General features: G+C 35.4%; 1 protein-coding gene across 4 annotated transcripts in view; it reads left to right on the top strand.

Annotated features, from left to right (window-relative positions):
* LOC107226149 (UDP-N-acetylglucosamine--peptide N-acetylglucosaminyltransferase 110 kDa subunit) overlaps positions 1–19,868 on the top strand; it is a 38,801-nt gene extending 18,933 nt beyond the window's left edge. For 3 of the 4 annotated variants that reach the window (XM_015666855.2, XM_015666854.2, XM_015666853.2), the window contains exons 6-12: positions 13,614–13,703; positions 14,067–14,247; positions 15,564–16,166; positions 16,330–16,844; positions 17,023–17,473; positions 17,586–17,962; positions 19,023–19,868. In XM_015666855.2, coding sequence (XP_015522341.1) covers positions 13,614–13,703; positions 14,067–14,247; positions 15,564–16,166; positions 16,330–16,844; positions 17,023–17,473; positions 17,586–17,962; positions 19,023–19,209 — 2,404 coding nt within the window. In that variant the 3' untranslated portion in view covers positions 19,210–19,868. Of the gene's footprint in view, positions 1–12,621; positions 12,943–13,613; positions 13,704–14,066; positions 14,248–15,563; positions 16,167–16,329; positions 16,845–17,022; positions 17,474–17,585; positions 17,963–19,022 lie in introns of those variants that run through there. The other variant, XM_015666856.2, reaches the window with a different exon arrangement.
* Positions 19,869–21,328: the final 1,460 nt, after the last annotated feature.

Here is a 21,328-nt window from a genome sequence, read left to right as displayed (position 1 = left end):
TTTTTTGATTGATTTATCAATATATCATTTACGTCCTTTTCTTCTCTTTTCTATTTTTTTTTTTTTCTACTGCCTTTTACCATGGAAAAACCATTCGGAAGCATGAATTCGTACATTGATTCAGGGATCTCTGTGTCTTTCGCGAACTTCTCTCTGTACCCAAGAATTTAATTCTTTGCTCGTGTATGCGTGTATGCGTTTTTTTTTTTTATATTTTATATTTTATATTGTTACCCTGCATACTTTTCGATGCATGAATATTTATAGAGAGGTGAAAATTTTTTTCCATCAATTTTCCGCTTGCCTGCCGGCGGCGATGCTTTTTATCCTCGAACCTTTATTTCTCTTGAAAATTTCATTTTTCCCCTACACGTATGAGTTATCATTTTATGCAGATGAAAATTTTCTCTTCATTTATTTTTCTGCTCCACACGTTTTTTCGGATAATTCGTAACCCGCATATACAAAATCGAAAGTAAACAATATGGCAAACATTGCGATGTAAAAACTACGTACAAAATCAAATCATTCGCTCTTCTCATATTTATTACATACTTGATTCTTCTCTATTACATTTTATATATATATATATCTAGCCTATCTATATCCAACATACATATTCCTGATCGGATAAGAAAAAGGTAAGATTTCGTAACCTTTTTCTTATCATAAATATACGTATATAGCATAAATCGAAACGTTTCGTCTCTTCTTTTCTCTCTCTCTCTCTCTCTCTCTCTTTGTTTCGCGTATATTCAATAAATCTATTCATCAGACTAGCGAATAATTTAGCCTGAATCATCCGTGAATTACAAAGAACGTAAACGATTGATAATAATAATAATATATAAACAAAGAGGAATTTCTCAACTGTCTCCCAACGCACAGTTTGATCAATTGATGCCCCGTCAAATGTGGGCTTCAATTTTAAAGTCTGTGCCAAATTATACGCCTTTGATGCGATGCGGGCCACAGCCATCCTCCGTGGAATTCCTACTTTAGATCCCGGGGGATTTTCATATCGGCCCTACAATTCCTTTTTTTTTTTTTTATATATATACCCGATGTACGATTTTGAAAACGATAAAAAAAAAAAATAAGTTCCCGATTTATTTCTTACTTTTTTTTTTTTATAATTTTTCAATCTTCTTTCGATCATATGTAAATCCTACGAAATTAATGTGATACAAGAATTAGTAAATTTATAGTGAAAACAATATTTTAAATAGAAATATTGTATTTTTATTACCAGAGTATTTGAGTTGAGACGTAGGTTGCGGATTTTAAACTGCGTCTAAAGCTAAAAGAGAAAGAATAACGACGAGCGTCTCGTAATCTGACTGCGAGGGGAGGGTTTTGGTGAAATGGACCTTTATGTTAAAACTTGACGATTCGTAAAATCAGATTTCAGCTGCTGCTGCTGCTTCCGCGGTTTGTTTCATTACTACGTACAGAGATTAATGCGATACCGCGAAGAAAATATTCATCTTTTATCTTGTACAAAAAAGGACGTTGTTTACCTTTCATGTACAAAGACTGTATAAAAAAAAACGACGTGTTTTTTTTTTTTTTTTTTTTAATTCAACATTCACGTTGAAAACATTGTTCAAATTACAGCTCTTAATATTATTATTTAGAGGTGTCGGATAGCGATTTTCTGTTTCCCATTTATGTGAAATGAAAAATTGTTATTTGTTTGAACTTTGGAATTTTGCAACTCGTCAACGCATTAACGTACCGATAGGACCGGAACGTATTTTTGTAGGGAATTGAATGCTCTATAAGAAAAAAAAAGGTCCTTTGTAACTTTATGATAAATCTACTATTCGAAAAGTTATCTTTGGTCCCTCCGTTGACTTTAAACTTTACAATGATTTGTTTTTTCTACGTTAATTATGTAAGAAACGATGCTCAGCTCGACGAAATATTAAAAATTTCTAATTGCACGATTCATCTTTCTTAGCCTTATTTCTCTCATCCCATTTCTTTCCAACACAGACGCATTGCGTTACGTACAATTATCCCAAAAATTTTACGTATGCTGTGTAAATGTTGACGTACACAGATATAATAAAACTCGCTAACGAGACTATGTCGGAAATGTTGAAATTTTTCTCGCATTTTTTTTCCCCGCTCATCGCTTCACGTGGAAAGTAATTTAACCCCCCCCCCCCCCCCCCCCTCCCCCGCCCCCCTCGAAAGCTCGTTAAATTAAATTATTTGAAATCCTCAAAGCTCTTTCGTTTAGATTTTTCTGTATATTTTGAATGTACGCCTATACAAGCAATTACACGCTTCTCGTACTCTTGAAAGAGAAAATGGAAAGGAAAAGGAAAAAATGGAAGAAGGACAAGAATAATTTGTCAAATTTAAACGACGTGATTTGCATCAGTTTGTATACGTGTACGATGTACATGTAATCCTTAGGGAAAACTCCACGGTAAATCGCTTTAAAATCAAAGAATGAAAGCATATTTTCTTTCTTCAATTTTCTCTTTATAATCCGTCTCCTTCACTTGTCGTCAGCCTTGTTGTAATATGCACTGAGAGAAATTTTTCATTCCGGGTATTCTTTCTCCTTACGATCACTGTTGCTATATTTTCTCGCAACCGTTGCGATAATTTAATGCTCGTGCAAGAATGAATTGACGTTAAAGCCTTGTTTAACTAAAAAAGTAGAGTAAACCGAACGAACTGATTTTGCGTTGCGATAACCAAAAAAGGATCGACGACATCGCGAAATGGTTAGGCGTAAATCGTTTTTCGTAATTCCAACAATATTCAACACAGTTTTTTTTTTAACGATACCTGTTTTACTAAATTTTTCTAGTCACTAGGTGTAACAAATGAAATTTTTCTCAGTGCGTATAATGCTGTCTCGTCGACGCGAATATTTACCCCCGAGTATTTATCAATCCGATTGAAAAGAAAGTAAGTAAGAAAAAACATCCCCAAGACCAGATTTTGCTTTTAAGAAAATCGCGAGGATTTTGCGAACATGAAATAGCCGTGGGTGAAAAATACGCATCTTGATTTATACAATATTTAACGGAGTGAAAATTTTCCTCTCTTTTATTCTTGATCATTTTTTTGAAATTTGCTGAAAATTAGGCATCTGCGTCAAATATACAAATATATATATATATATATATATATACATATTTTTTTTTTCGTTTTAGGAAAAAAAAAATATACGAAATTCGGTTCGATATCGAAGAATGAATATATATGTATGTATAAGCGATCCGAGATGATATTTTAATCTGTACTTTTTCTAGAGCGTTGTATAACTCGTACATCATACAAATTTCCACGAGAGATTTTTCATTGTCAGCTTTTCTGTCTTAGGGGTTTAAGAAAACTTCTATTCCTTATATATATATGGATATATATATATATGTATGGATATATATATAAAACAATGGCGGCAGGAATTGAGAGTTAGCTTTTGGAAGTTTGGAAAATTGCCAGGACTACCGGGATTGGTTTATTATGTATATATATATATATATATATATATATATACTTGTTATAATAGCAGCTGCGCGGTCTTCTCAAACAGACAAGAGAATTAGAAATAGAAGAAAATGAAAAGGAAATAGGTATTGTCGGATATGAATATCGGTCGGTGAAAATTTACCAGAAATATTTTTCATCGATATTTCACTGTTTATTAATAATATACCGATTACACGGACGTATAACAAAGACAATATTGAGAAACGAAAAATAAATAGGTTGTACGTTTTTTCTTTTTCGATAAAACAATAATAATAACAATAATAACAATAATAATGGATTCGATTATTTTCTTACCGTTTCTCTCAATGTTATCGCAGAATATTCCCGTCAATTTGTGCCGCGATGCCGGTTTTCCCAAAATTATACCTCATGCCCCGAAATTCCCTAATCTCAGTGAAGTTTCTCTCTTCACTTCTCTCTCTATCTTTTTCCGCAAGCAAAAGCCACGGTAATATTCAAGATAGAAATGCGAACGCTTGCCGCGCGTATAATAATATTTGCCTTTGAAATTCTCGCTACGGACATACCGGAGGTTAGAAAAATACACGCTGCGGGGAGTATAAATGTGAAATTGATTAACACTGAGCTGCTAATCCTAAACACTTCGAAAATTCGAACAAGAAAATTCTGAAACTGCTGCTTCTTTTTTTTTATTTTATATTTTTTGTTCTTTATACATAACGCAAAATTGAATTATACTTCAATTTTGACAATCGTTCATTCGATATCCGTTTTAATAATTGACATTTGATCGGTCTTATTAACATTCGATTTCAACGATCTTGGGAGTAAGCGTGGTTTTCTATATCGGCTCCATTTGTTTATTTTATCGACATTTTCATACATCGCTCCAAAAAACCAATATTCAGATGAAATTATTTCTTTCTTTTGTAATACCTAAAGTCTGTTAGAAAAAATACTGCACGTTGTAACAAAAAAAAAAAAAAAAAAAAAAGAAGAAGAAGAAAGAAAGAAAGAATAATTTTTTTTTTAAATTGCCCCAATTTTTTCCGTGAACGTTTGAGAATGAAGAATTGACGAATAAAATCATGATTATATTAGAATCCATCCACCTCCTAACAATACTACAACAACATAAAAACTATAAGCAGAGTGTAATATAATTGTGATTTTATTCCTGATTTCTACGTTCTCAAAACACTAAAATTCATAAAAAATTTCTATTATTCGTACAATGAACTGTATTTATCTTTTTTCTTATACCATCATTGCTAATTTAAATTATTATAATAATTGTACGCATGTCGAGGTATGTGGGCTGGGTAATTGCGCCGAGATTATAAAGGACTAGAGTATAACCGTATATGGTTATGTATACAGTATTATAACGGTATAATATTCGTTCCTTGCAAAATGAGCGAGCGGGCGAATTTTCGCTTAGAATAGAATTAATTAACCACCGAGGGATCAGGGAGAGGTGAAAATATCTGGCCAGGTTCGCCATCAGGCGTTGCCTTGGTCACCGCAAACTTGCGCAATTAGCCGAAACTTTGCGCTACACGCGTAACTATAATTTGCGGTTTATGTATACTTCGTGTAATATTGCATTTACCTTTCTAATACGATTATAATATCTCCGGAAAAGAGACAAAATTGCACGGAAATCCCTGGAATGTGAGAAAATCGAAACGCTTCATTTTTACTATACATATTTGTACAATATTTTTCTCGTGCAGATGATCGTTTAAACAAATTTCACCGCTAATTATTCGAAACTTTTATTCTCATAGAGTACAGATTTGAAAAATCGTTTTGCAAATTATTTAGGTTTTTTTTTCCTTCAATTTTTCATTTTCTTTCTTTTTTTTTTCTCTCTTTAACGTCATTTTATTTCTACGATTTATTATTATATATACTTTATGTAGCAGCTGTAAAGTATAATTAATATCGGCAGATTTCCCGTTCCTCGCTGCTAATAAAAAATAAGTTTCTGAACTATATATATATATATATAGAGAGAGAGAGAGAAATGTTGAGAAACTTATTTTTTTCTCTATACCCTCAGTTATCCTTGTTTCATTCTTTCTCTGTTTGTTTGTTTGTTTGTTTGTTTGTTTGTTTCTTTTCTTGTTTGCCCCGATATGAGTCGAGTTTCTTATTACTAAAAGCATTACGAAGTTGTGGCGATATTTTTTTTCTGCCACTTGCTCACCACTCATCACTTTCATTCTTCACTTGAAGTCTAACCATTTATTCGTGCCGTATAACAGACCGGAAAACAATAAACGACACGATTCTCGAGCCGGGAAATACAATTCGAATTTATGTACACATATGATACCCATATACCTATATATATGTCGGCGTAAAGCCTCGGAAAGGCGGAGAGGATGTAAAGCGTTCTTTTGGGCGTTGATTATTCATATTTAGCGTGACGATCACGACACGTCTGGTATGCTCTCTAGCTAACCCGTGACTGTCGATTTCATCCAAGCGTTGTTATAAACAAACCATTTGTTTGTTGCTAAGATTCCGTCATTCAGCTATACTCTTAGCTTGCTAATAACGCTTGACGCTCATTTAGTTTAGTTTCATATTCAAAAGAAATATCCTTTTATTCACTAAATACATTTTAAAATGGAATTATTAAACGAGATTTGTGATACTCCGACATATATATATATGTATATATGTATATATATCTGCTTAAATCCGAAAATATACGGCGACGGAAATTTCTTTATTTTTATGGCTCGGTTTTAGGTATCGTCATCATCATTATTATCATCATCATTGTTGCCAACTTTATCGAGCCTCGGACTTAACTGCCGGCTCTTTCTTTCCCTCATCTTTTAATTCCTTTTTGTTTTAACGGCGAGAATGTACCTCGGTAGAGAAAACAGAAATGCGGAGAAAAGGAAAACAAACACATAACGTAGTAATAAAGAGAGAAAGTATTCGGCAGTTTATTTAGTACGGAAAGAGAAATGATGGAAATGGAGAAAAAGAAGTTTTTAGCCAATCGGGGAAAGGGAGGAGGAGGAGGAGGAGGTGGTATAAAACTTTATTGATCCGCTCACCGCGTGATTAAACGAATGAAAATTTAACTGACGTAATTCCTGATTATTTTTTTTTTTTTTTTTTTTTTTTTTTGCGAACGCGTAGATTGGAATCTGCATCTGTGTAGAACGTTGCTGGAAGAATTCAATCCGCGTGCTATATGTATTTACATACATTGCGTAAATGTACATATGTACACAGAGATCTATTATGTGTATATAACTTGACTCGACACGCGAATTAATCGAATCGATACGGTTTATTCTCCATTTACAACGCAATTGCGAAAATTGTGCGCACAAGTTTATTTCACAGGTAGATGTAGGTTGCGTTTACAAAAGTTACCCAAGCGTATGTGTGTATAGAAAAATATACAGAAGATACGAAGATGCGAAAGTATATTGTTAAAACATGTCTAGGCAAGTTTTCTTCGGCTGGAGGGTGAATTTTTTTTTCATGAGTTTTATAAAGTGAGGGGGGAAAAAATGAAAAAAAAGCGTGAAAAAAGTTGCGAAACTCGAAAGTATGAAGGAGAAAAACTCGATCCGTTATTATACTTCAAAGTCGTATTTCATGATTATCGTACTATTTTTACGCGCAGGTATGTATATACGTATATACATATATACATATATACAATGTGTATAAAAGTTGTCAGTCTGAGAAGTTTTTCGTCGATCTATACGCGAGTATAGACACAACCTTATTCGTCGTATAGATATATGTATGCCTACGTACTGTATACGTATGTAACTTCATAGTTCGCCTTATGAAAATTAATGGTTCAATTTCACTCGCCGTGAAGTTGCCACGGCAGTGTTTATGCACTTGAAAGTTATTTATTCGCGTAAAACGATGACGGGCGCGGTTTTCGGCTATTTATGGTGGTATACGAAGAGGTTTTCAATTATCGAGAGCCATTATTGCGATATTATGTAAATTATTATTGTTGGAAGCAAAATTGATTGAAAAAAAATTTTGTTACCCTCCCTCTACACGTGTACATGTTTTACATAAATTACAAGTTTTTTGGGTCGCTGAATACGAATCTGAAATTGGATTTAGAAAATTCAAGATGGCGGATTTAACACGCCGGACGAAAATTTTAAATTCCATCGAATCCGGGGAAAAAACTCTGTCCAGGGGTTTTTCGGGTCGCTGATTTACGAATCTGAAATCAGATTGTGAAAATTCGGTATAGAGAATCCAATCAGTGACTCCGAAAAATCCGTATTCGATCAAATTTAAAATGTTCGTCCACCATATTGGATCGCCCATCTTGAATTTTTCAAATCTGATTTCAGATTCGTAATCAGCGACCCCAATAACCGTAACTATTTTGTAATGAAAGTTAACTCGGCACGATAATGTATGACTCCAAGGGTTAAGAAAAATGTCTCGCGAAAATTCTGCTGAAAAAGGCAGTATTTTTATTTATTTATTTTTTTTTTATGTAATAAGGTGTGTATAATTAATCAAGATATAACAAATACGTCTCGAAATCAGTGACGCGTCGATGTCGATAAGCCAATGATTCGTCAAACGCGATTTTCATTTACCGTGCAACAAATTTTTTATCAGAGTTCAATATCGATCGCTGTATGTGAACTGTACGTATAACTGTTCAGGACGGATGCAGCGAGCCGTGTTGTTGCTACAGTAGGAAATTGGAGGATTATAGGAAAAGCGCTCTGCGCCACTTTGCCCAGGGAAGCTGGAGCTGAATCGAACCTTTCCAAAATATTATTGAATTCGGCCAAATGTCGAGCTCTCTCAAGGCTCTCCGAGGCCTCGCTGTTAATTAAATTGTCGAGTTACAATCGCAAATTGTTACCCCCTCGTCGTTGAATATTGCCCGGAAATTGTTGAGACGAAGTTATAATATTTAAGGGATAATTAATTTACCGTAGGGTACTGTGGAAATTATCGGCTGATGCGACAGATTCGAGATTTCGTTGAGAAAAATCTCGTTACGTTTCATATTTACAAATATTTTTTAATCGCTAGGCGATGAGATTCATTTTTATAGATATAAACAATCATTCTCAGCTTTTAATCATTTTATTCTCACATGGTGTATTAAAATCATCTCCGTCAATGATTTATGAATTTATCGTGCCTATTTCGTGTCTCGTTTTTCACTGTTATCAGTATGTAGATACACGACTTTATGCATTTCCAACAGCGTAATTGATTTGTTTTCTATTTTATTTTCAATTCATTTCTTTTATCTCTTTGTTGATTTAAAATCGTGCAATAAAATGATATAGTTTAATACCGATTTTGAGTGAAAACAGATAATAAGAGATTGCAAAAATAATCGCAGAAAAAAAGAAGGGGAAACTACAATTTGTTTTTACAAACAAATAAATTACGCGTCTGGTCTATTTCATTATTTAGACTATCATTTTTAGTCTGCTCTGGTTACAAATGTTTATTGCGATATAAATATTTAGGCTCAAGGTACATATCAATTTTTTCTTTCTCTCGCTAATCGTGGACGGAGAAATTTATGTTTAAAAGATGCGAAAAAGAAATCCAAGTGAAAATCGATAGGTTCAAAGATAGTATCGACAAAACGAATTGTACTTTTTTTTTTTTCCAAGTTGAAATACATCGCGATATCTTTTTTTGACTTCTTTGCTTTTTTTTTGTTCCGGACTCGTTCATCATTTTTAATACAACGACAGATTCGCCACGCTCTTTTCTATGTTTACCCGTATTTAATATATAGCCGTATAAATGCTGCAATACCAGCATTCTTAATCCCCTTTTAATGTTACGGTACGCGAACTTGACTAATCTCGCAGATTTTAGTTGTGTCGCAAAAAAGTTGGAAAAAAAGGTCTCCCGCTATCCGCGAGTGACTTTCTGTGTTTTATACAAACGCGTTGCTCTCATTTACGCAAACCTGTCAGCGTATAAACACATTTACGTTGTTAAACCGGATTTCGGGGTCTTATTTTACCACCGTTGGGTAAAATAAATTTGAATAAAATACTGTGTACATATGTACAATATAGTGGAAGAAAAAGCTTGTTTCATTGAAATTTCAAACAAGGTTTTAATATCTTATCATTTCGTTTTTCAATCACATTCAATGTTGTGTATAATGAATATACTTGCAGTTTTTACAAGCTATATTCTTTTCATTCCCGAAACAAAGATATTAAACCGAAAAACAAGCCATAAATTTTCACTGATAATACATTATTGGTAGAGTTTTCTTTCTTCCATCTTTTTAACAACGTATTTTTATTTATTTTTTTGTTTCGTTTGCTTCTTTACTTACATCGAAATTGAAAAATTTCTCTTCTCGGCGACTGCGTGGCGCCGGTGTAACAAATCATCTTGAAACTCGAACACCTCGTTACACAATCTAGATATATTATATTTCTATGTTTACTACGAAAACGCAACATGAAACGCAACGCGTTAACTGTAGATTTGAAAAGGTGTAAGTAAAAATCATATCACAAATTTTATCATCATTTCATGTATACATATATATAAATTGCCGTTTTTATCACGGTTGAAATATAGCACGGAAAATATACGAACGGAATGAATCGATTGTGCAATATTATCGGGCTTAATCGGGCGTTTAATATAAAAGGAACGCATCGGACGCGTGCAACGGAAAGATAGAGGAGTATAGAGTAAAATGGATTTTCTTTTTTTTTATTATTCATTTTATTTATTTATCATTTTAACAAATATATACGGTGAAGAGAAAATAAAATGAAAATGAAAATGGAAGGGACGGAAAGTAAGAGAGATTAAAGAAAAGGGAAGGAGAAGAAGAAGAGAGAGAAAAAAAAAAGAAAAAAACTTGTCGCCTAGCAACCGTTCGCGATCTCCCCTCCAACGTTCCTCGCCGCCTTTCGACGCCGAGCGTCGCGACGCACCAACGCCACTGCCGCACCGACGGCCAACCAACCAGTAGTTTAGTTCGCAGCCTCCGCAACACGCCGTCTGTCTCCTTATATCAGGATCTCTCTTTATCTCTGTCTATCTCTCGCTCTCTCTCTGTACATATATACAATAATTATAATAACAGTAACATCACCCTTCGATCGTATCGTTCTCATATATCACCGTCTTGTTTTAATGCGTAAACAAACGAGTAAATAATGAAAAGAGACAAAAATAAAGGAGATAAAAAGACATTTGAAATCATCGCGTTCGTTTGTTGTGATTTTTCTTAAACTAATCGTAAGTTGAAAAAAAAAAGAAGAAGAAGAAGAAGAGAAGATGAATAAATTTTGGAGAGCTTCGACACTTATTATTTATACACACAATATTGCATATTTTTAGTCGTTGAATTTTGCATCCAAGTATCGTATTATAACATAAGAAAAAAAATATATATGAACTCGTATATGCGTCGCGAAAATACGACGATTTTTAGTAGCTCGTCATTGTATATTGATATATTAATACTGTATAATCCAAATGCAGCTGCCGTCTAATATTTGTCGTATTGAAAAGGAGAAAGCAAAAAAAAAACAAATAGATTTTCGTCTTGTTTATTGAATACGTACAGATACGTGTGATATGTCGTAATTTTATATACTCGTGTGTATAGAAAACTATGGAGAGTGTCTATTGCGTGTTTGTATGTATTATTATATAAAATACAAACGAATCCGTGCACCGATCTCTTTGTGATTCATAAAGAATTGTTCATGATATTTGCATAAGTATTTCGTTTGTTTGAAATCAATTTTCTGCCGCGATCTAGAAACGAACATCTTTCATTATCGTTGATGTTTGAATTGAAATATTTCTTTTACGTTTTAGAAAGAAATTTTCTCCGGAATGTCGATGCACTAAAATTTTTTTATCGCCTGCTCTCGTTTAACGTAAGTGTTTACGTCACACGTTGTAATTTCGTTTCATTGCGTCGGATAAAAATCGCGATAATTATGTCGTTACATCGTAAAAAAGGATAAAACGTATAAAACGAAATGAAATGAAATGAAATAGCCGCTGTTCTATGTCATGTCTGCTGTAATTTATGCGCCTAATGACCGTAATTAACGGACGAATGATCACATTATATATTTTCGCCGAAAGTAACGATGTGTAATAAAAATGATTACAGCTAACCAGCGAGAATGAAGAGTTCGTTACTGTATATTTAATGCCGATGTAATATTGTCCAATTGATATTACATATTGACTGGTTGCAATTATCGCAAGTTGGTATAGAACAATCAATTTGAACGTAAAGATTTATAATTTTTATTTTCTTCGAAGAGTGTGTAGAAAAGAAAATAAAAGAAAAAATAAACATTCAAATCGCGATAAAAAAACAAAAAAAACAACCAAATTATACAAATCAATTTCATAATTCTGTCAACGACAATAATAACGATAAACAACAATAAACGATAACAATAATTACTCAAATTTTCGACACGGTTTTAAACTCTGCCAGGAAAACAATCCCTGTAATTACGTCTTATCGAGCTTGTATTAAAAGAGGATAAAAAGTGCGATTAAATATTTTAGCACCTATATTAAATACTTTACGAAGACTGATCGCAGTGCGGAATGAAAATTTTCCATTACGATGAAAGAGGAAATCGACTTTTCGAGCTTCAACGTATAATTACAATAAAAACTCTGACGATATAATAATTATCAGATACGTATAACTCGAGTTTGTGTCGTATTTTTAATTTTTTTTTTTTTTTTTTTTTTTTTTATCGTCTCGAGTGAAGTTTTTTTTTTTTTTTTTTTCCAACCCCAACATCACAACTATCGCACCCAAGAGACTGAATCGTATAATATATATGTATATTACAAAAACTGCGAAACAAGCTCAATGTTACATATTATATATATACATATATATACCGTATGTACGTATTAAATGGTGATAAATATTATATTTATAATCGTATAACATACCGTATCGATCGATTGTTGAATGTGTGAGGAAATAAAGAAAAACTAAAAGAAAAGACGACGAGAGCCTTTTAAGAATTTAAAATTAAACAAATTAAAAACAAACGATTGCTGTGAGATAAAAATTATGTTTTTTACGTCTGTTATAATAAATCGCTAAACAAGGTATTCCAAACATATATTTGGTACATATTGTAATAATCGCGTAAAATTGTATTTACAAACACGTATTACATATACGTGAAACCTTTTGTACATTTGGAAGGGAAAAATAATAATAGTAATTCTTGAGTTTATACACATGATCGCGTGATGATCGCGTGGTAGCGATGGATAAGGAATGGATTACCAGTGTGTCATAGTTTATACGGTGATTTCACCATCGACTACGGTTGCACCGTCCTTTCGCCTTCAGCTGGAAAGCACCATATCTCGGCCAACACCTCCGGGATGCATTTCCTGGATCAAGTCCTGGATTAAGAGGTTCATCATCACTTGGCATACGCGTCTCCTTTTTCAATTTTTCAGAGTTAATTAAACCGCGTATATATTATTTTATTCTATTTGCGGTAAAAATTGTACGCGATCAAACTTCAACCGTTAAACGGAAAACCGGTCCGTTTTCATTATTTATTCATTCACTTTTTGTTTTCTTTTTTTTCTTTTATTTTATTTACTTCTGTACTTTCTTAACAAGACATCAATAACTAATCTATTGTTGTATTAGTTTACAAGAATTTATTCAACAACAGAGCGTTTCGTTCAAAAATGTCGAACTACTGAAATGAAATTCAGTATATTGAATTCTGTGTAATAATTCAGCGTAAAATATTGTCAAATCGATAATCTGCGAGGAAAATTTTGGAAATTCCAGTCGGTGGTTGAAATTTATGCGTAGCCGCTCTCAAGTGTCGTAACCTTCGATTTCACACGATCAGTGCGCGCCGAGAGTTTATTAGCTTTCTTGTTTTTTCTCATCAGCGTATATCTTCGGAAAATGTTGACGATAATCTGATGGACGGGTGATTTTCAACTTTTACTCCCCGACATTATTATTATTGTTGTTGTTGTTATTATTATTATTTTTTATTCTCTTGTTCTTTTCAAGTGCGCTACTGAAACTAATTTTAACGAACGATGTCTTTTTGTTTTAGAGCTGTTGCTGCCTACCTTCGAGCACTAAATCTCAGCCCGAACAATGCAGTGGTACATGGAAATTTGGCCTGCGTCTACTACGAACAGGGGTAAGTAAACTTTAGGAGAGTAACATATTTTTGCACGGAATGACAATACTCGGAAAAAAATTTTTTTTTTTTATTTCTTCGAGTTGATAGATAATTTCCGATAAAATGTGGGTGTAATATAATCTTTACAATACACGGTTTTAATGTTATTGAAGATTCAAGAAAATAATGTTACTGCAACTAACTATTTAGTGTGATTATTAGTTTCGAATATTAAATTTACTTACTTTACTTAGTTAAATCTGTTCTTTAAAAATGAGAATAATGATTGAAAAAAAAAAAAAAATTGTCATAGCTTATGACTTTGGAGTTATCAGATTTAGAAATATTTCTTTATGATTGTCTAATTTCTATATTTTTCAGACTCATCGACCTTGCGATCGACACTTATCGCCGGGCGATTGAACTTCAGCCAAACTTCCCAGATGCTTATTGCAATCTGGCGAACGCGCTTAAAGAAAAGGGCCAAGTCGTTGAGGCCGAGGAATGTTACAACACGGCATTGCGTCTTTGCCCGACTCACGCAGACTCCCTTAACAATCTGGTTAGTTATAATATTGCAATAAGAAGCAGTTATTTCTTTAAAAAATATTTTTCGCGTAGGTTTTTCAGGACCTTCACGCGTTGCTGAGCAAATTTAACCGGTCAATTGTTCAGAAATCTCTCGTACAAATTTAATCGCCGTGACGTGAAAAAAAAAAATAAAAACGCTGACGGATATGACAAAGCCTTTCTAAAATACAGTTATGATAAAAGAAGAGGGGTGATGATGCAATAACGGTTCCGCTGCTTTGAGTCTGCGTTACTACCCACGGATAGGTTTCAGAATATTTCGCAGCATCCAGTACCACCACCACCACGACCACCACCATCATCATCATCTCACCAAGCTTTGCTGTATATTTCAATTTTGTAATTTCTCAATTAGCACAACTTCGGTTTAAACAGTAAGCTACTCGCTTCCCTGCACCGTGTACCGACATTATCGTCTGTCGCCGTGTTCACGTTCTCTCGGAAATCGGATTGCCATGCCGCCTTATCACTGACGCGATCTATTGCATTCATCTATTTTTTTTCTCCCCTCTTCTCTATCTCATTTCTATTTATAGTTAGAACAAAGTTAGGATACAATTTCTACAACAATCTTCTTCCCGTTTCGTCTCCTTTCCTATTATTATTATTATTATTATTATTGTCGTTGTTGTTGTTATTTTTACGTTTAATTCTTACTGAACAATACTTTATTTGTTTATTTCTTTTATTCGCAATTTCCTTTTTTTCCGCACTTAGATGGTACCCAATAAAAAAATCCGAAATAAGAAAAGAGAAAAGAGAGGAAAATGAAAGAAAAAACCATCCCGTGATAACATAATCGCGATATTTTTTTTTTACGTGTAACTAGTTACGGAAGGTTTTACCTGTTTCAAAAAGATTTGAATCCTGTGTTAATATACTTGTTTAAAACGAAAGTTGTAATCAAATCGTAAAAAATGTTTCACAATGCAAAATGGGACGGTTACAATGTCATGACTTATATGGTATGAATAATGTTTTGTAATAAAATTATCGTTTTCTTGAAGATAGATGATAACAATAGTATTTGCATTGCGTCGCTTCTCGCTTGGAGATTGGAAATCGCAAACGACCTGAATATGAAATATTGCAAAAACTCGGTGAACTTGAAAAAGTTGAAACGTTTCAAGAGATGCTAATATTAATTTCACTTATTCCAATCACGAGTAAACAGCCACTTACGAAATGCATGCAAATTATTGTGAGAAACACCAATGGCAGTCAAGTTTCTTCAATATTTTGACACTGCTTGTGAATGATTTTTGTTTTGTTTTTTCTCGTTTACAGGCCAACATAAAACGAGAACAGGGATACATAGAAGAGGCGACACGTTTGTACTTGAAGGCGTTAGAAGTGTTTCCCGAATTTGCGGCGGCTCACAGCAATTTAGCTTCAGTTTTACAGCAGCAAGGAAAACTAAACGAAGCACTAATGCATTACAAGGAGGCAATACGCATACAGCCAACTTTTGCTGACGCGTATTCAAACATGGGAAACACCCTGAAGGAGATGCAGGACATCCAGGGAGCCCTTCAGTGTTACACAAGAGCTATACAGATTAATCCTGCATTTGCCGATGCCCATTCAAATTTGGCATCGATTCACAAAGACTCCGGAAATATTCCCGAGGCTATACAATCTTACAGAACCGCTCTTAAACTGAAGCCGGATTTTCCTGACGCTTATTGCAACCTCGCTCATTGTCTACAAATCGTTTGCGATTGGACTGATTACGAGGCCAGAATGAAGAAGCTCGTATCCATTGTCGCGGAACAACTGGACAAGAACAGGCTGCCCAGCGTTCATCCTCATCATTCCATGCTTTATCCGCTTTCTCACGAATTCAGGAAGGCCATCGCCGCTAGACACGCAAACTTGTGCATCGAGAAGGTAGATGAATAGTTTTGTCTCATCATTTTCCACCAAATTCCTTTTTGGTTGAAGTCTTGCGAGATGCTCTAGAGTCGCTTGTTTTAGAAGCCACATTTTCTCATTTCTGTGATTTTTCGCAAGACCTCAGAATGCGCCGATAACCGGATGACCTTTATTTCAGATCCACGTATTGCACAAACAGCCCTACAAATACCCACGGGAAATTGGATCACGTCTAAAGATTGGCTACGTGTCATCCGACTTTGGAAATCATCCGACCAGTCACTTGATGCAATCGATTCCCGGTCTTCACGAGAAGAATAACGTTGAGATATTTTGTTATGCCTTGAGCGTTGACGACGGCACAGCGTTTCGTGCCAAGATAGCGAGGGAAGCAGAACATTTCATAGATCTTTCGCAGATTCCGTGCAATGGCAAAGCCGCCGATCGTATAAACGCCGATGGAATTCACATTCTCGTCAATATGAACGGCTATACCAAAGGTGCCAGGAATGAAATATTCGCTCTCAGACCCGCCCCTGTTCAAGTTATGTGGCTCGGCTATCCAGGAACTTCCGGTGCCAGCTTCATGGACTATCTCATCACAGATGAAGTGACTTCACCACTTGAACTCGCCAATCAGTACAGCGAAAAACTCGCTTACATGCCGCATACATATTTTATCGGAGATCACAGGTAGGCAAATTCATGTTCATCGTAATCGTCATTTGAATAATTTGACAATGAGTCCTGCAACATTGTGTTAGAATTTGAATTTTTCTTCGTTCGTAAGCGAAAGAAACTGAGAAATTACGTAATGTATATGCGTACGAATTCCAGTCTCGATAATCGATGCAAAAAATTTGTTTTCCAGACAAATGTTCCCCCATTTGAAGGAACGTTTGATTTTAACGGACAAACTGAACTCTAAAGGAAAGGTTGCCGACAACGTGGCGGTGATAAACGCCACCGATCTTTCCCCGATGATGGAAAGTACATTGATAAAAGAAATCCGCGAGGTAATCGTACCGGATTCTAAGAAACCGTTAGAAATTTCACTCAAAGTTGCCGAACTACCAACGACAACACCGATCGAGACAATGATCGCTTCTGGTCAGTGTCAAATGTCCGTGAACGGGGTAGTCGTTCAGAATGGAATGGCGACTACGCAGGTTAACAACAAAACCGCAACCGGCGAAGAGGTGCCGCAAAATATCGTCATCACAACAAGACAGCAATACGGACTGCCGGAGGACGCGGTTGTCTACTGCAACTTCAATCAACTCTACAAAATCGATCCTCTCACTCTTCACATGTGGGCACACGTAAGTTTGCACAAGTTGGATTTTTTTTTTTTTTTAGCTTTCCAAATCAGTTTTTACGACCAACGCGGACACGGAAGACAAGAAATCCCCTGAAACACATTCTCTTCTACAGATTCTGAAACACGTGCCGAACTCTGTTCTTTGGCTACTTCGATTCCCAGCTGTCGGAGAACCGAATCTACAAGCCACAGCCCAGCAACTTGGTCTTGCACCCGGTAGAATTCTGTTCAGCAACGTCGCTGCGAAGGAGGAACACGTGAGGCGTGGACAACTCGCCGATGTCTGTCTTGACACCCCTCTCTGCAACGGTCACACGACGAGTATGGATGTTTTGTGGACTGGAACACCGGTCGTTACACTGCCCGGTGAAACTTTAGCATCTCGTGTCGCTGCTAGCCAATTGAACACTCTTGGAGCCCCCGAACTTGTCGCAAGAACGCGCCAGGAGTATCAGGATATCGCAGTGCGGCTTGGAACCGATCGTGAATTGTAAGTACAAGACAAAATTACGCTTATACGGGTGTTTCCTTTGACGATGATGCTTGAAATTATCGGCTGCGAGGATATGCACATTAGAAACCTAGGATAGTGTTAGAGAATTTTTGTTGCGAGTGAAGTTGCTTGGTGCAGAGGAAAAGAATGGTAGCTATCGTTTTTTAGCTTCCCGTTTCTCTGTTTTCAGAGAAAAAAAGATTGTTAAAGTTGAGATTTTACTAGATTTCGACATTTTGAGATGTAGAGAATTGCCTCCGACTATTTTTCGATAAATGTTTGTGTGTGCGTACATACCTATGTGATAATTTTTTTATCGGACGTTATCTCCAGAACGAGTTATGGGATTTCAAGGATTTTGGTCTCAATTGACGAGGTTTTTTCAAACTTACAAGCGATTAGATTCTGGCTTTGATCGGTTGAGCACTTTTTAACACTTTACCGACCGCTAGCATTTCAACAGTATACGCACGTCCGACCGGCCGCTCAAGCCTATTAATAGGCTACCGGTCGTTAATGTGTTAACAATATTCTAAAAAATAAAATTAAAATGACGATATCTTGAGAATGGATGAACGGATTTTAACGAAAATTGGTTCCACGAAGATTTTTGGGCCGCTGATCACGAATCTGAAGTCAAATTTGCGAAATCAAAAATGGTAAATCCAATACAGTGGGAAAAATCTAACAATATTCGAATTTTGATAGAAATCGGTAGGTGGAAGTTTCTTAGGTCACCGATAACGAATCCAAGGCGAGACTTCCAAATTTTGTAATGGTGGATCCACCATAGTGGTTAAAAATATCAAGAATCGTCATATTGTGTAATGTGCAACCTGAGGGATTTTGAATCGTTCATTACGAATCTGAATCGGTAGTTCGAAATTCGAATTAGATATTAATATTTTCTGTTTGTGACCTTGGCACCGGCAGTATGCAAACGGGAAGTTCGAGGGCTGGCTCACGGTCTGCCTAAAGCTGTTTGTGTTGTATCGAATTTCACAGTTCCATCCGTTCGATTTGTGTAAGTCAATCTTGTTTTTTTCCACCTCCACAGTTTGAAAGGGATTCGCGCCAAAGTTTGGAAGGCACGATCAGAGAGTCCACTGTTCAACTGCAAAATGTATGCACACGGGATGGAAATGCTGTATCATCGAATGTGGGAGAGGTACGCGCTAGGAGAGAAGCCGGACCACGTAGCAGCTATCGAGAAGTCAGAAAACCAGAACCAAATGTCTGACTAGATAGGCCATTTGGGATACGGTCGATGACCGTTGTTTCTTTGCTGTTGTATTCGATCTCTGGAGAGTAATTCTTGCAATCTGTTTACAGCGACAGTTACTTGGCGAGCGCACTTAGCCTAGTTTAACCTAGCCTCGACCTCCTACTGTGAAAGCTTAGCCTTCTATTCAACGCGCGCAGTAGTTCTGATGATCGTCGGTTGAAAAAGAAAGAAAAAACATGAAATGACAAGATGATAAAGCAGAAAATTTTTCGTTGTATAGTAACGGGGCGAGTTTAGATTATTAGACCTGTAATTCCTAATTTATATATTATAATCGTTTATCAACTGTTTTCGGTTGTACGTCCAGCGGCGAGCGACGACGCGCTAGTTATCGATAATGATGATTTATTATAACGTGTCTACGCCGGAACTGATTTCCTCTAATATCCATACTGACGCGGGTACGATTAAGTGCCAATGCGGTACTTTGATTTTTGTACAATTTCACGTCAAGATTGAGTGTAGTAATATTGTAATTGTACGCAAGCTGACCTCTATTATTATGCTTGAACCGTGAAACTCGCGGGGCTTTATGTGACACTTTCGTTTCGCTGATTAGTTACTATGTCGCACGCGCGCGCGCACGCACACACACACACACACACACACACACACAAATAAATACATATATAAACTGACTTTCTAGGACTAGATATAATAGACACAAGAAGCAACTTAACTTATCCCTCTAAACATTCAATCAATGTGAGCGAGTATCGTCGCAACGCTATTCGTCACCAACGATCCAAAACTTACTATTATGATTGTATCATATTTGGTCGACGCTATTATTGATATACCAAACTTGTACATAGTTAAAATATATTATTATTATTATTATTATTATTAATTATTAATTATTATTTTAACTTGATAGTTTATAGAATCAATTGGAAGTTCGAATGTGTGTTTGAAAGGTATGGAAACATTGTAATACTGACACCACCATACATAATATACTCTGATGTAAGTTGATGAAGAGAAGAAAAAAAATATATATATATAAAATGTGTAAAATTTATTTTTTCATAACAGTCAAATAATTTTACCCATCTTATATATGGGTGGTACTTCTAAATCCGTATATCCTCTTCGACTCTGTGATTGGCAGTTTCTATGTAACTGCAGGGTACGTCAGGTGTACCCCATGGAATTATTGAAAAAAATTTAATTCCAGTTTCACTGGAAAATGTACTAAAAAATCGTTTGACAAAGGGTTGACTTAGCGTGGCTCAGTTTTTGAAACCGAGTTTTGCATTTTGAAGAATTTCGTGAGATTCATGAGAGCGTCACCGTCAGACAAGTGAATTTATACTGTACGGGGTTTTCTCCGATGGGTTCAGAAAAAAACTTATAATACCACCCATTGAAACTTATTTATGCGTAACAGATATTTCGATAATATTGTTCATCAAATTAGTCACTCAAAGTTTTGATTGGCAATTATTTTCAAGTCGACAAAATATTGGTTTTAATGAAATCCCGGCAATTTCCCGATGATATTCTTATCATCTTTTTGAACGTACGTTCCTGTAATTATTCAGATTTCACCTATAAAATTTTTTTCTTCTAATTCTCGAGCACTTGCGTAGATATTCTGTGAAATTGATTGTAGAGTTCTATGAGGAAAAAAAAACTATTCACATTTAGGTTGTTCGCAACTGTGTCTATGATACGATTAATCTCATTTATTTTTTCTTTCGAAAGCGCATACATCGATAGACTAAAATGCAACTGATGTACCTGTATTAGTATCTAATATTTGCAAATTTTATTCTGTAACTCGCTATGATAATTTACGAAACACGATTTCCTGACTGCTTATGATTTTCATACTCATAACGCAACGCAAAAGAATTAAAAAAAGAGATGATAAAATTACCCTCCTTTTTATAGGTACTATTCTGAAGATAAACATTCAATGCGAGACCTGGTAGTGGCTTCGTGTACTAAACAAAATGGCCGCCACGGGGGTATAGTTAGACATCATCGTCGGCATTGCTGCGCATTATTCGCACACATGGCGAATTGGCAGAAGTTCTATACAGTTTCGCACGTACTGCCCGTCTATCCACGTA

This window comes from Neodiprion lecontei, chromosome 2, assembly GCF_021901455.1.
Source record: "Neodiprion lecontei isolate iyNeoLeco1 chromosome 2, iyNeoLeco1.1, whole genome shotgun sequence".
Taxonomy (NCBI): domain Eukaryota; kingdom Metazoa; phylum Arthropoda; class Insecta; order Hymenoptera; family Diprionidae; genus Neodiprion; species Neodiprion lecontei.
Note: the sequence above shows the minus strand (reverse complement) of the source record. Positions and strands in the feature narration are given on the sequence as shown.